The sequence below is a fragment of the Aspergillus fischeri genome, genomic scaffold, assembly GCF_000149645.3.
Source record: "Aspergillus fischeri NRRL 181 1099437636262 genomic scaffold, whole genome shotgun sequence".
NCBI lineage: Eukaryota > Fungi > Ascomycota > Eurotiomycetes > Eurotiales > Aspergillaceae > Aspergillus > Aspergillus fischeri.
This window is the reverse complement of record NW_001509764.1, coordinates 490,236-502,453: the sequence shown is the minus strand read 5'-3', so window position 1 is coordinate 502,453 and position 12,218 is coordinate 490,236. Positions and strand designations below refer to the sequence as shown.

General features: G+C 51.1%; 5 protein-coding genes across 5 annotated transcripts, besides 5 other annotated features; 3 read left to right on the top strand and 2 right to left on the bottom strand.

Moving 5' to 3' along the window:
• Positions 1-52: 52 nt before the first annotated feature.
• Positions 53-1,375: a mobile genetic element.
• Positions 1,376-1,379: 4 nt separating this feature from the next.
• Positions 1,380-1,556: a mobile genetic element.
• A 98-nt stretch (positions 1,557-1,654) lies between these two features.
• Positions 1,655-1,688: a microsatellite.
• A 1,354-nt stretch (positions 1,689-3,042) lies between these two features.
• Positions 3,043-3,091: a microsatellite.
• Positions 3,044-3,091: a microsatellite.
• Positions 3,092-3,141: 50 nt separating this feature from the next.
• Positions 3,142-4,086, top strand: NFIA_095470 (NmrA-like family protein; the record flags this gene model as incomplete). Its single annotated transcript, XM_001261823.1, has 1 exon — positions 3,142-4,086. The coding sequence occupies one exon, from the start codon at positions 3,142-3,144 to the stop codon at positions 4,084-4,086; it is 945 nt and encodes a 314-aa protein (XP_001261824.1).
• Positions 4,087-5,238: 1,152 nt separating this feature from the next.
• NFIA_095460 (inorganic phosphate transporter) lies at positions 5,239-6,960 on the top strand (the record flags this gene model as incomplete). Its single annotated transcript, XM_001261822.1, has 1 exon — positions 5,239-6,960. One exon carries the CDS (start codon positions 5,239-5,241, stop codon positions 6,958-6,960), a length of 1,722 nt encoding a protein of 573 aa, XP_001261823.1.
• Positions 6,961-7,067: 107 nt separating this feature from the next.
• NFIA_095450 (uncharacterized protein) lies at positions 7,068-8,061 on the bottom strand (the record flags this gene model as incomplete). Its single annotated transcript, XM_001261821.1, has 4 exons — positions 7,068-7,364; positions 7,414-7,675; positions 7,729-7,867; positions 7,923-8,061. 4 exons carry the CDS (start codon positions 8,059-8,061, stop codon positions 7,068-7,070), a joined length of 837 nt encoding a protein of 278 aa, XP_001261822.1.
• A 424-nt stretch (positions 8,062-8,485) lies between these two features.
• Positions 8,486-10,073, bottom strand: NFIA_095440 (Zn(II)2Cys6 transcription factor; the record flags this gene model as incomplete). The annotated part of the gene is made up of 3 exons (XM_001261820.1): positions 8,486-9,268; positions 9,314-9,964; positions 10,014-10,073. 3 exons carry the CDS (start codon positions 10,071-10,073, stop codon positions 8,486-8,488), a joined length of 1,494 nt encoding a protein of 497 aa, XP_001261821.1.
• A 464-nt stretch (positions 10,074-10,537) lies between these two features.
• NFIA_095430 (uncharacterized protein) lies at positions 10,538-12,052 on the top strand (the record flags this gene model as incomplete). The annotated part of the gene is made up of 1 exon (XM_001261819.1): positions 10,538-12,052. The coding sequence occupies one exon, from the start codon at positions 10,538-10,540 to the stop codon at positions 12,050-12,052; it is 1,515 nt and encodes a 504-aa protein (XP_001261820.1).
• Positions 12,053-12,218: the final 166 nt, after the last annotated feature.

Genomic DNA, 12,218 nt, shown 5'->3' with positions numbered 1-12,218 from the left:
GCGCTCATACGCGTGGTCCAACTGCAGAAAGCGCTGGATCTATAGGGATTGTATCCTGAGCTTCATGAACCTCATTCTCACGCTGGAATCACTCTAGGCCTTCCTGAATAGTGAAGCCCTCTGCAGTAGCTAGCTGCCTAGTAGAGCGCTTTCATTTTTAAAGCTGCTTCTCATTGGAAGCGCGTAATTCGCGTATTTCTTCACGTGCAAGAATAAGCTCATTAAGATGCAATTCATGACCCTTAATAAGCTTGTCTAATCGCGTTTCTAGCAAAGATGAAGGGCTCTGTATACGCGCTCTAAGCAGCTTTTTTACTGCAGATGCCTGCTTCTCTAGCTGCCTAGCAGTATAGGGCATTTTAGGCGCTGAATTGGTTGAGCGACTAGGCGGTGATATAGGGGTCTTTAGTTGAATATTCAACTGACTGAGCACCCTATCTGGATCAAATGGAACTAGGCCAGCGTCTGTGAAGCTATTCCAAATAGTTTCTGCTTTAAAAGCGCTCTCGCGAGCTTTTGGAAAGGCCTCTAGGAAATCAAGCTTATCAATATGATTGATTCCTAAGCGCATTTTCTTTTCCACTAAGCTTCCGTACGCCTTTTTTAAAGGCGCAAAACAGCCTACATCTAAAGGCTGGAGCTTGTGGGAAGAATGTGCTGGCATGCAGATAGGAATAATATGATTCTCACTGCATATTTGATCGAATTGGGGCGTGAGATGGCTGCCATGGCCATCAAGAACTAGGAGACGGTATTTCCCAGTTGTACGGCCAGTAGTAGCGGGAATAAAGAGATTCTTAAGCCAGCGAAGGCCTATCTCATTAGTAGTCCATCCATTAGGACTAATTTCAATTCTCCAATCACGTGGGAGCTTCTGATCTTGATACCAACCCTCTATATGGACCTTTCCTTTGAAGATAATGCATGGAGGAAGCGCCCATCCAGTAGAGTTGATACATTCAATAGAAGTAACCCATTCTCGATTGCCTGGCTGTACGAGAGAGCCTTTCCCATAGTAATCAGCTCTAGTAACTACTTGAGCAGTAGCTACTAGGCCCATAGCGAAGCCAGTTTCATCAAAATTGTAGATATCCTCCATTGCAATTCCATGCTGCATTATAGTGATTTGTATGCAATCAAACCACTCCCTAATAGCTTTAGGGTCTTCGCATTTAGCGCGTCGATAATCATATCGTCGAGAATAGCGGGTTTTTACTTCATCACGTCGTTTAATGAAGTTAGAGACCCAGTTCTCTCCAACTGATTGAATAGGTGTAGTACCGCGCTCAGCAAGAAGAATATTGGCCATTTCTCGTATATGGGATGGTCGGGGAGGCGCTCCACGTTGATCTAAAGATAGAATCCATCGTACAAGTTGATTCCTCTTCATTTTGGGTCATTTTATGGCTATTGGCGCGTGTATCTTTGCGATAATTGCTGCCACAAAGTCGGTCGCGTAAAGTTGAGCGTGGTACATTATATACACGTGCAGCTTTAGCAATTTGGGTAATTTGCTTGTTTTTTATAGCAGAAATCGCTAATAGGATCCTTCCCTCCTGTTCCGCTGAATTTTTTGAATTTTGACGCGCTTTTGGAGGCATGGTTGGTGGTTGAAATAAGTGAGATCTTTGACGCGGTCCAAAACGCGCTGAAGTGGCGGCTTGCTTGTGGTGGCGACTCGCTTGTGGAATACGTTAGTTAGTTAGTTAACGTAATCGGTAAGCGAGCGGCGCGCGTCACAGCACAGAAAATCTACTCAGTTCATCACAAAGCAGGTAGCATAATGCTGAGGGAGATAGAGCCTGAAAAAATAATCCTCAACACCTCGTACGGTAGGTCACTTGGAGTTGCCATTGGGGCATGTGGGTCGAGCTGGTCGGCTGGTAGCAGGAGAAAGTATTCGGTCTTGCCAGTTGATGGTGGCTCTTATTTATGAGTTCAAGGGCAAGGCTGAAGGCAAGGGTGCCTACCCCCACATGCTGTCGGCCACAGCCAAACACACTACAGCGCCGCACGCCCGCTTGAGGCACGCTCTCTGCGGCTTAGTTCCTTTGCTAAGCTCTCTTGCTTCGCCAAGAATTCTCCGAAAGGCCCTGGTCTATCATACTAGATGAGCAATGGATGAAGTGCATAGCGCAGCATAGGACACAGTCAGGGCTTAGGAAATTCAAGAACTCAATAAACTTACCCTTACTACTTTTCACCCTTAAGAGATCGTTAGGCACTGCGAGACATGTGCTTAGCGAGCTGCGGGGGTGCTGTATCATCGTCTGAATTAGTTCACGAATGAGCACATTGATACTATCCCACTATCTATACCTCATCCGAGACTCCCTAGATGCTCTCACAGATATTCTCTCCAGAACAGGGTAGCTTATATACCTATTTGAGTTGTCCGGAATGCATACAGTATGAAAGCTTTCCTCACAAGGGCTTGGCAAAGGAGATTATAGTTAAATAGACATAATTTAGACTATTTCATCTATCCTGTAGTTAGAGAAGACATTCTAAGTTAATTATATTATCTTAGTATTAGATTATTTATATAATCCTGAGTCTTACTAATTATAATTTTTTATTCTAATTATATAACTTTGATATAATTAATAATAAGAATATAAGATTAGCCCATAATAGCTTCAATAAGGTAACTTGGGCAAGTAAGTACTATACCTGGTTGAGTATAATGACTGATAGATTGTCTTGTAAGCTAACTAGTGAGACTATTTATTATCAATATGTTAACATCTCATCGATGTTCTCATCGGTCGAATCAACTGAGAAGCCCGGTTTATCAAAGACAGTATGTGTAATCTATATGCGTCGTCGATATCATGCTCCTTGACGTCTGATCAAGCATGTCGGGGATCGGACAACGCTTACCGACGCTGTCGCACTTTCAAATGGGCGAATACGAAGTGCCAGCTTTTCCACCCGGCGGTCGGACATTGCAAAGACCGATATATTCGTAATCTATATCTCTGCCTTGATGATGGTACTGGTGTCGATGTCAATATAAATAGTTGAACCGACACTGCCTAGCATCATCATCATAGTCATCATAATCATCATCATCATCATCATCATCATCTTCTCACTCATCTCACCCAAAAAGTCATACTCGCATCAGCGCGCTACAAAATGTCCACACCAACCGTGATCGTCTTCGGCCCAACAGGCAGCGTCGGCTCCGCAGCTGCCCTCAGCGCGCAGAAACACAGCGCAAAAGTCATCCTCGCCATGCGCGACACCACCAAGTCCATCCCCGGCCTCACTTCCGAGCAAGAAACCACTGGCAACTTCGAACGCGTGCAAGCAGACCTAACCTCACCCGAAAGCATCCACGCCGCCGTCACAAAAACCGGGGCCAAGCACGCATTCATCTACCTCGCTTTTGGCACGGCGGATGCAATGCGCGCCAGTATCGAGGCGCTCAAGGGCGCAGGCATCGAGACGGTCGTGTTTCTAAGCAGTATTAGCGTTAGCCTCCACGGCGATGCCGACGCCGTCCCGCCGAGTGACTTTATTGCGTTTACGCATGCGCAGGTGGAGTTGAATTTGCGGGATGTCTTTGGTGACGACTATGTGGCTGTTCGGCCGGCGTTTTTCGCTAGCAATTCATTGTGGTGGAAGAGTGGGGTTCTGGAAGGAGAGGTCAAGCTGGCGTATCCTGAGGCCAGGTTTGATTTTATCGCGCCGGAGGATATTGGGAGTGTCGCTGGGACGTTTTTGGTGAAGGGCTTGCCAGTTGGTGAAGATGGGAGCAAGAAAAATTATGTCGACCTTGTTGGACCGGAGGAGATGTCGATAAGGGAGGCGGTTGGTGTGCTTGGCAAAGCTGTTGGCAAAGAAGTCAAGATCACCAAGATCGATGAGCAGGAGGCACTGCAGGATATGATCAAGGTCAATGGGTTGCCGGAGCCTGTAGCGAAGACCATTCTTGACCAGCTCCGCAAGCAGGAGGAATCAGGTGGCTTCTTCGGTCTACCGGAGGAGGCATCGGGAAATGTTCAAAGGTATACCGGGAGACCGTCATTGCGCTTTCATGAGTGGGTGGATCTGAACAAGGAAAAGTTCCTTGCTTGATTGAGAGTGAGCTGTATTCAGTTGTAATCCTGTTATTCTAGTTACCATAATGACATATGCACATGATTGACAGTTGATCAAGGAGACGTTGGCCTATGACTCGAATGGAAGACAAGCCATGTAGTTGGCTGACATTTCAAGATCTCAACTAATGCAATGGAGCGTACCCTTGGAATCATGTGTCTTGTAGGGCACTCGCCACACATGGTGCCATGCGCATGCAGCGGCTACGAACAATATTCTTTCCTTTTGTAGCAAGTAATTGGTGCTATATCCAACCTCACTAAAGCTGCGAATCTTCTTGTTTTCGAATTATTGCCAAGTTTGTCTCGAACTGACTAGTCAAGCAGTGTATTTTCTTTGCATCCAAAGCATGTCGCCGAGACCTGGATAGCCGGGTAGCCGAATCAAACGCCTCTTCCATGTTTTTCTACGTTTGCAGCAGGAAGAATCCCCTTGTGGCCAAGTAAACATTGACTATCGTAATGATTCCAAAGCAAAAATCCTCCACCATGCACCCGTACGATTTGAGAAGTATCCCACGTGCTACCTCGTTTTATCAACCGGGACGGGACGCCATGGCTGCGGGTGGAAGTGTACCGTCTTAGCCACCGACGTCGACGAGTAGCATGCCAGATCGGGCTGGTGTGATTTGAGAATGAACGCAACAGACTTCGAAACAGTCCGCCAATGCACGCGCCGAGATACCCAAAAGTGGCGACACGGACATCGCGTGGAGACTGCCCAACTTTACCAACTGTCTTGGCTTTGAATGATATCCAGCAGCTCAGGAACGTGCTGAGGAATGCGACGTGATTTGCTGATAGCTTCGTGGTTGTGGTCCACCGAGCTCTCGGCGGACCTTGGCGCCAAGTCCGCTCTGGCGCATGGAAAAACTCACTCAGAAAATTCAAAGCAAGAAGCCAATGGGAATGTGTTGTGGTCTCACGTTCTGTCTGTGATGAGTTAGGTAGCTTTGTCTCAGAAGTATCCCGAAGCACACGAGCTGCCTTGGCGAGCACCGCATGGATCCCTGCTTTCTGCCGAGCTCGATATATAGCACCCCTCACTTCTCTGTGTCTGCAGTTCCCGACCATTCATCAATTTCCTTCTCACTCTCTACCAAGGCTGCTGTTGCAGCTTGACTTCAAGATGATCCCTGCCGCAACCGCCAAGTACGACTGGATCCTCGCCCTCACCTCCATCACCTTCGTCTTCAGTGCCTTTGGTAACGGAGCTAACGATGTGGCCAACTCATACGCCACGTCCGTCGCTGCTCGCACGCTGAGCATGTGGCAGGTCGGTATCCTGGCCGCGGTTACCGAGTTCATCGGTGCTGTTGCCCTAGGAGCCCGCGTGACCGATACCATCAAGTCCGGCATCATCAGTATCGACCGGTTTGAGAACAAGCCAGGCCCTCTGATGCTGGCAATGGGCTGCGCGGAAATGGGCAATGCTGCCTGGCTGATGCTAGCTACCGGAATGGGCTGGCCTGTCTCTACTACTCAGACGATTGTCGGTGCTCTGGTCGGTGTCGGCTTTGCCGCTCAGTCACCCATCCACTGGGAATGGACCAAGGGCAGTGTCTCCCAGATTGCCGCATCCTGGGGTATTGCCCCGGCCATCGCAGCCGGCTTCTCGGCCCTCATCTTCGGCATCCTTAAGTACAGCGTCCTCGAGCGCAAGGATCCCTTCAAGTGGGCCATGCGTCTCATCCCCGTCTACCTCGCCACGACAGGCGCCATCCTCGCCCTCTTCATCGTCGTCGAAGCCCCCACCGCCCCCTCCCTCGAGGAATTCGGCGCCGGCAAAGCCGTCGGCATCATCCTGGGCGTCTTCTTCGGCTGCCTCCTCATCGGCGTCGTCTTCTTCCTCCCCTACTTCCACCGCCGCCTCGTCAAGCAGGACGCCCGCGTCCGCTTCTACCACCTCCCCCTCGGCCCCTGGCTCCTAAAGGATACCTGCCCGCTCTACTTCCCCGCCAAAGGCGACAAATTCGTAACCAACTACTACGAAGACGCCTACGGCGAAGTCCGCGCCGGCACGAAAGCCCACGTCCACACCACCGAGAAGCAATCGCAACAATCCCAACCCACCGACGCCAAACTCCTCGAGTCCACGCAAGACGTCGAACGCACCGCCGCCTCCGCACAATCCACCCCGGAGCTCAAACCCCGGAAGAAACACCTCGGTCCCCACGAACGCTTCCTTCACCCCGTCGCCGACCTCCCCTGGACACACCCCCGGAAATGGCTCGGGTGGATAAAGTTCTGCCTCCTGCAGGGCATCACCCGCGACGTGGTCACGCACGACTCCGCCCAGCTGCGCGACATCCACGCGCGCGCGCGCCGCTACGACGACCGCGTCGAGCATCTCTGGACATACTGCCAAGTCGTCTCGGCCATGATGATGTCGATTGCGCACGGGAGCAACGATGTTGCGAATGCGGTTGGGCCCTGGGCGGCTGTGTATGCGACGTACCTTGCAGGCGATGTAGATACCGAGGCGCCGACGCCAGTGTGGTTCCTTGTGATTGCGGGGTTGCTGCTGGGTCTTGGGTTCTGGTTCTACGGGTATCATATTGTGCGGGCGCTGGGTAACAAGATCACGCAGATGTCGCCGACCAGAGGGTTTGCGACGGAGCTGGGCGCGGCGATTACGGTGTTGTTGGCGTCCAGGCTGGGGTTGCCCGTGTCGACGACGCAGTGTTTGACTGGTGCGGCTACTGGTGTGGCACTGATGAATTATGATTTGGGAGCGGTGAATTGGAGGCAGCTTGGTTTTATCTTCAGTGGGTGGGTGTTGACGTTGCCTTCTGCTGGGTTGATTGGAGGTTTGTTGTGTTTGATGGCGTTGAATACGCCGCATTTCTAGAGGTGTGTGATGGCAGGCATAGATTGTATATAAATGTCTCTCGTTCTAGTCCTATATACCCTTGTAATCAATTAGAGTTCTCTGGGCTCCATTAACCTGTTGTCGACTCACGCCCGCTCAAGAGAATGGAGCTTCCCGTATTGGCTGCTCCCTTCACCTGCCGGCTCATGCTCTAGCTCCTGGTCACCAGTACGAGTCACACCCTTAGTAGCAGGAATCATGAACCCCGTCCCGATGTATATGCACACGATAATGTACTCCATCAGCGCCGTCATGACCACAAAAGCTCCAATGTCTCCACTCAGGTTACTCCATCTCTTGTCATCAGGATGATAGATCGACAGGAAAAGCCATGCGATCCGCACAATGATAAACGGAACAGCCAGACCCATGCCCTTGAGCACCTACTCAACATTAGCATCCCCACTGCCGTATCTCAGAATGGGTACTAACCGTCTGACTTGCGCGAGACAAACTAGCATACAGTCTCCAAAAATGCCCCTGGATAAGCACCAAGCCAGCCATAAAGACTGCAACAACAATATACCCCACCTTGGTAAGTGTATGGCCCGTCTTCACAGACTCCGCGTCCGTGTAATCCCCAGCCAAGGAGCCGCCAGCGATGATCAAGGCAATCCCGGCAATGAACAAGAACCGAGAGATTCTCATGGGCATGTGAAGACTCTTGTTGTTGTTTTTGAACTCGTAGACAATACTAAAAGAGTTAGATTATGCCTATTATGCCTGCTTGTCTGGAGGTGCACATACATTATCCGCAGAAGACCGAGAGTCGCTGCGATCAGGGGCAGCAGTCCGGCGTTGAGAAGGATCAGCGCGGCGATATACAGGCCGATGCTCGTTGGGGTGTTCTCGTAGAGTATGGTGACAATAGCGCAGGCGACACGGACTATGAATGACCATCAGCTCGCTGTACGGCGTAGCAGGTGGAACGAAGGACTCACTCAAGCAGAAGACCTGGAGGATAATCCAGGCCTGTCGGGGCCGGCCATGGCGGTGGAATAGAAGCACCGCGGCGGCTACTATGGCAGGTACATAAAAGACAATCTGCGCAATGGCGACCTTAGAGTGATCTGTGAGCATTGTGTATGAGGATATCGCTGAAATCAGAGTAGACAATGATGGTGAATTGCAACAGTGAGAATAGCTGGTGAATTGGCAACGCATATTCAGGGGAGAACACTCTACCTTTATAGTTGACGCTTCCCACAGACCTCCTTCAGCCACAGTAGGCAACCCATTTCCTCATCAACCCAGATTTGCTTCAATATCCAATCGCCAGCACCTTCTCGTACACAGCTGAGACCAAGTCACGTGGCTCGCAGGTTTTGACCCAAACAAGCTTAGCGCGGTGGATGCACCTTATGCCTCAAAAAGCTTAGGGCTGACAAGATTCTTTCTCGCTGTTCTATCCAGCGGTGACTCCGCCCCTGAGGCTGTGCCACTCAATAGATTCTTCCCTTAGTGGCTTGGAGATTCTCGAAGTTGGGCATCATTTGTGGTCTCCTCAGATGTATGTCCACATTCGCAGCCCCTGACGCATTTTCTGCGATGCGTTCATCAACCAGGCCAACTCTGCTTCGTCATTGTGCCGATACCGAATAGCCCATACTGTGATGATTACGGGTACTGACGCGGCAAGAATTCCCAGAAGTGACATGTCTTCCTGTAGGCAGTACTCCAGGGACTGGCAGACGTTGCGTGCCAATCTCAAGTAGTTTTGTCCATCGTGTAGAGGTGGGGAATTTCGTTCGCTGAAGATTTCTTCGTCATTATTCGGACTGGGGTCATGTTTCTCACTGGTTACTTCAACGATGGGGACAGTGCTGCCATACACCCCCTGTAGCTTAATGACGTCGTGCAGGTTGCTCAGCGTAGCCCACAGCATAGCCCTTGAAGCCCAATACAGCATCAACAACGTTGCAGTCTTAAGATCGGGAAATTCGTATATCACAGGAAACAAGCCTTGGCCCTGGACACTGTCCTTAAACGACGGCGAGAGAACAGGCCAGTACAATGGACCCTCTGCCTGAAGCCGAAGGTCCTCGTAGATGTCTTGTAAAGTCTGATCGATCCTCAGACATTCCTCCACAAGTCCGTATGTTGAATCCAGAATCTCTTTCCGGTGGAGAGACGACAACTGGTCATATCGCTGGAGAATGGACGGCATGCGTGTAAGGCAATCCGCAATGCGATCGGCCATTCGTTTCGGTCGCGAGGCCCACGGATCCCGGCACCAGGCAGGATCGCAAATGAAATTCGGCACGCGGTTTCCAATTGCGTGAAGGATCTTACAGTGTCAGTAATAGCTCTCTCGCAAAGGCATAATACGCACCCCCTGTACTCTCACGCCCACGAAAAGATCATGCCCGATCCCATCGGTATGGGCATCCATCCCACGCGCCTTGACCAGCGACAGGTATCCTTTGCAGTGGCTCTGATACGCATCAGCCCCGTTATCCGGACACTCCATGAGCTCATACAAGCTCAGCACCAAGCACGCCGCCAGCGTCTCATTCTCGCGTATCAGAGAGCCACTCCAGAGCGCTTTCTGCATTTCGCGAAGGGCCCTCGTGTACGCCCTTAGACTCTGATGAACAAGTCCGCTGTCGTTGAATCTTCGACCGATGGCCGCCGAGGAAATCGCCAAGGTCGAGAATTCCAGCGCCTTGGATCTGGTGGGAATGTCGGGGAGGAGAAAGAGCCACGGTCTGTACCAGCTGCGTGTGCGGAACCGCGGATGAGGAAGACAGCGCCCAATGAAAGCGTCCAGGAGTTGCTGGCGAATATTGCAGCTCATGATGATTTCATGTCCAGGACCTTGGTCGAAGTGTTTTGGATTGATCTTTGCGACAGCCTGGCGGGTTGAGCGGGCGGATTCTTTGGCGTCGGGTTGAACCAGGACGAACACCTTGTCGCGCTGGTAGCCTGCGCATTGGCGGTTGGATTTGAGGCATTGGCTGCAGCGAGGTCGTTCTTGTCCGCACTGAGTCTGTCAATCCCCGTGTACTCTTATCTAGTGGCTGTCGACTTACCGCGATTTTACGTGCTCGACAGGTTCCGCAACCTTGAGACTTTCCTCGTACGCCGCCCATTATTGGACTCGTTTGACTCGAGCTTCTAACTCGATGGATATTAAGATGGATTAAGTTGGTTATGAGAGGGAGGAGCTGAGAAAGCTAAGAGCAAACAAGCAGCGCTTATCCCCGTGTGGAGTGAGACCCCACCAATCAATCACAACACAACCACTGCCATGTTGATCGCTTCCATGACTCATGAGTGTATGATGTTCTCGATAACATGGTCAATAACGATATATTATTTTATACGTACTTAATAACATCCCAGACCATCCTTCCATCATAAACAGACAATGCGAGCCTCAATTCTCAACGCTCTAGGCTCCTGAATTGTGGGACCCGGCTAGGATCAGGCAACAATGGCTGCCTTGTGGGCCGCGGGCCCTTGATGCCCAGGTACCATAATCTTTATATCCTGGGATGATATATATAATCTCTTGGACGCATGGTAAATGCACAGCTATCGATTTCCAACCAAAATGGACGACCGACTCCCCCCAGATCAGAAAGCGCGCCTGCACGAGGTTGCCGACCTCATGCTGGAAATCTACCACACCCTCGCCCAGATGCGCTATCTCGACCCAGCAGGGATCGAACAAGGCCCACATAACATCGACCATCTGCGCCCATTGTATGAAAAGCTGAAGATTGATCCCGCCATCATCTATCTCTACAGCATCCTTCCCTATGTGAACCGTCATGTTGCTGGCAACGAGCATTTCTTCCACGGCGGTGCATTCACGGATTTCCGCCGCGAGGAAGACGTGATGCAGGGTCGCGATCCATTCTACGGCTGTCCTGTCGGTGATGACTACGAGGATGAAAATGGGCCGTACATTCGGCCGTGGGTGACCCCGTTATCGCAGCTGGGAAACCACCAGAGCGTGATCATGTACGATGCGCGGCGGCATCGGATTTGGATTATTGACCAGGAACTGTGGAGCACTACTGATCCTGCGCTGGCGGACGGACCAGTCATCTACTCTGATGATTCAGACGAAGAGAAGGAACCAGAGGAGAAAAGTAAGAATCGCAACAGCTTCGAGTCTAAACCTAGTCGTCGCGCTGGGGACGTTCTGCGCGATATTGTCCGCTGGTATCGTTCACTGGATGAGCTACCTGGTAGCGAGCATTGCGCAGGTGAATGGAGCCGGCAGGATGTACCCCTGAAAGAGTTGTACCGCGAGTATGGTTGGCCGGATAATTTCGACGGGGATGGCTTTCAGGTTGCCCAAGCGAGGGCGCACTGTGCAGCTATCGCCAAGAACACGGCTGAAGAGCCACTGCGATCCGTGGAGAGATTCAAGCTCTGGGAGCAGCGTGCAGAGGGCCGCATTTCTGCACATCAAGCTGAACTTGCGGTGGCCAAGTCTACGGATGAGGAGTGGGCGGCGCGTTTCAAGCTGTGGAGAGAAGAGATATGGTCTGCGAGGAACAATGAGTATCTCACCGGGGCTGAACAAGAAGCAGAAAGGCTGTGTCCGGGGGGAGTATGCCAGAGAAAGGAAGATCTCCCTCTCTGGGAACTGGAGAAGCTTCGGCAGGAGTACAGGTCGAAGCGGGAGAAAGTGGAAGCGTGTCAAAACTGGGCGAATGAGTCTGCTGATACTGACCCCGACCGTGCGCGATATCACCAGATCAGCCTCCAGCAGGCAAAGAGGGAGGCAGCTATCTATCAAAAGGCATACGAAGCGGCCCTATCAGAGGCAGAACGACTTTGTCCGGGGAGGACGTTTCAATCTGCGACCGGAAATGCCTCGCTCGGCAGAGTGGATACAGTCACTAGTATTCGGGATCAAAAAGCCAGTATGGGCATGATGGAGCGCGAACTTGAAGCCCTTAGAGATTGGGCCCTACAATTACCAGACGAGGCTGTACAGGCCAAAAAGCTTGTGGAAGACGAGGTAGAAAGCCGCGAACGGGCAATTAAATTCGGAAAGGAAATGATACAGCGGGATGAAGCGTCTTTAGCAAAGCATGGCAATCAAGATTGATAAAGTTGAATAAATGAGATGAACGCATATCTATACCTCTTTCGTAGATTAGCTGCAGTTTGTACTACATGAGACCCCATCTACCGTTGCCACAGCGATATCTCACCCATGCAGATGCGGGGCTGAGCATACACAACTCCCCTCTTCTGCCTCTCAATTCAATATT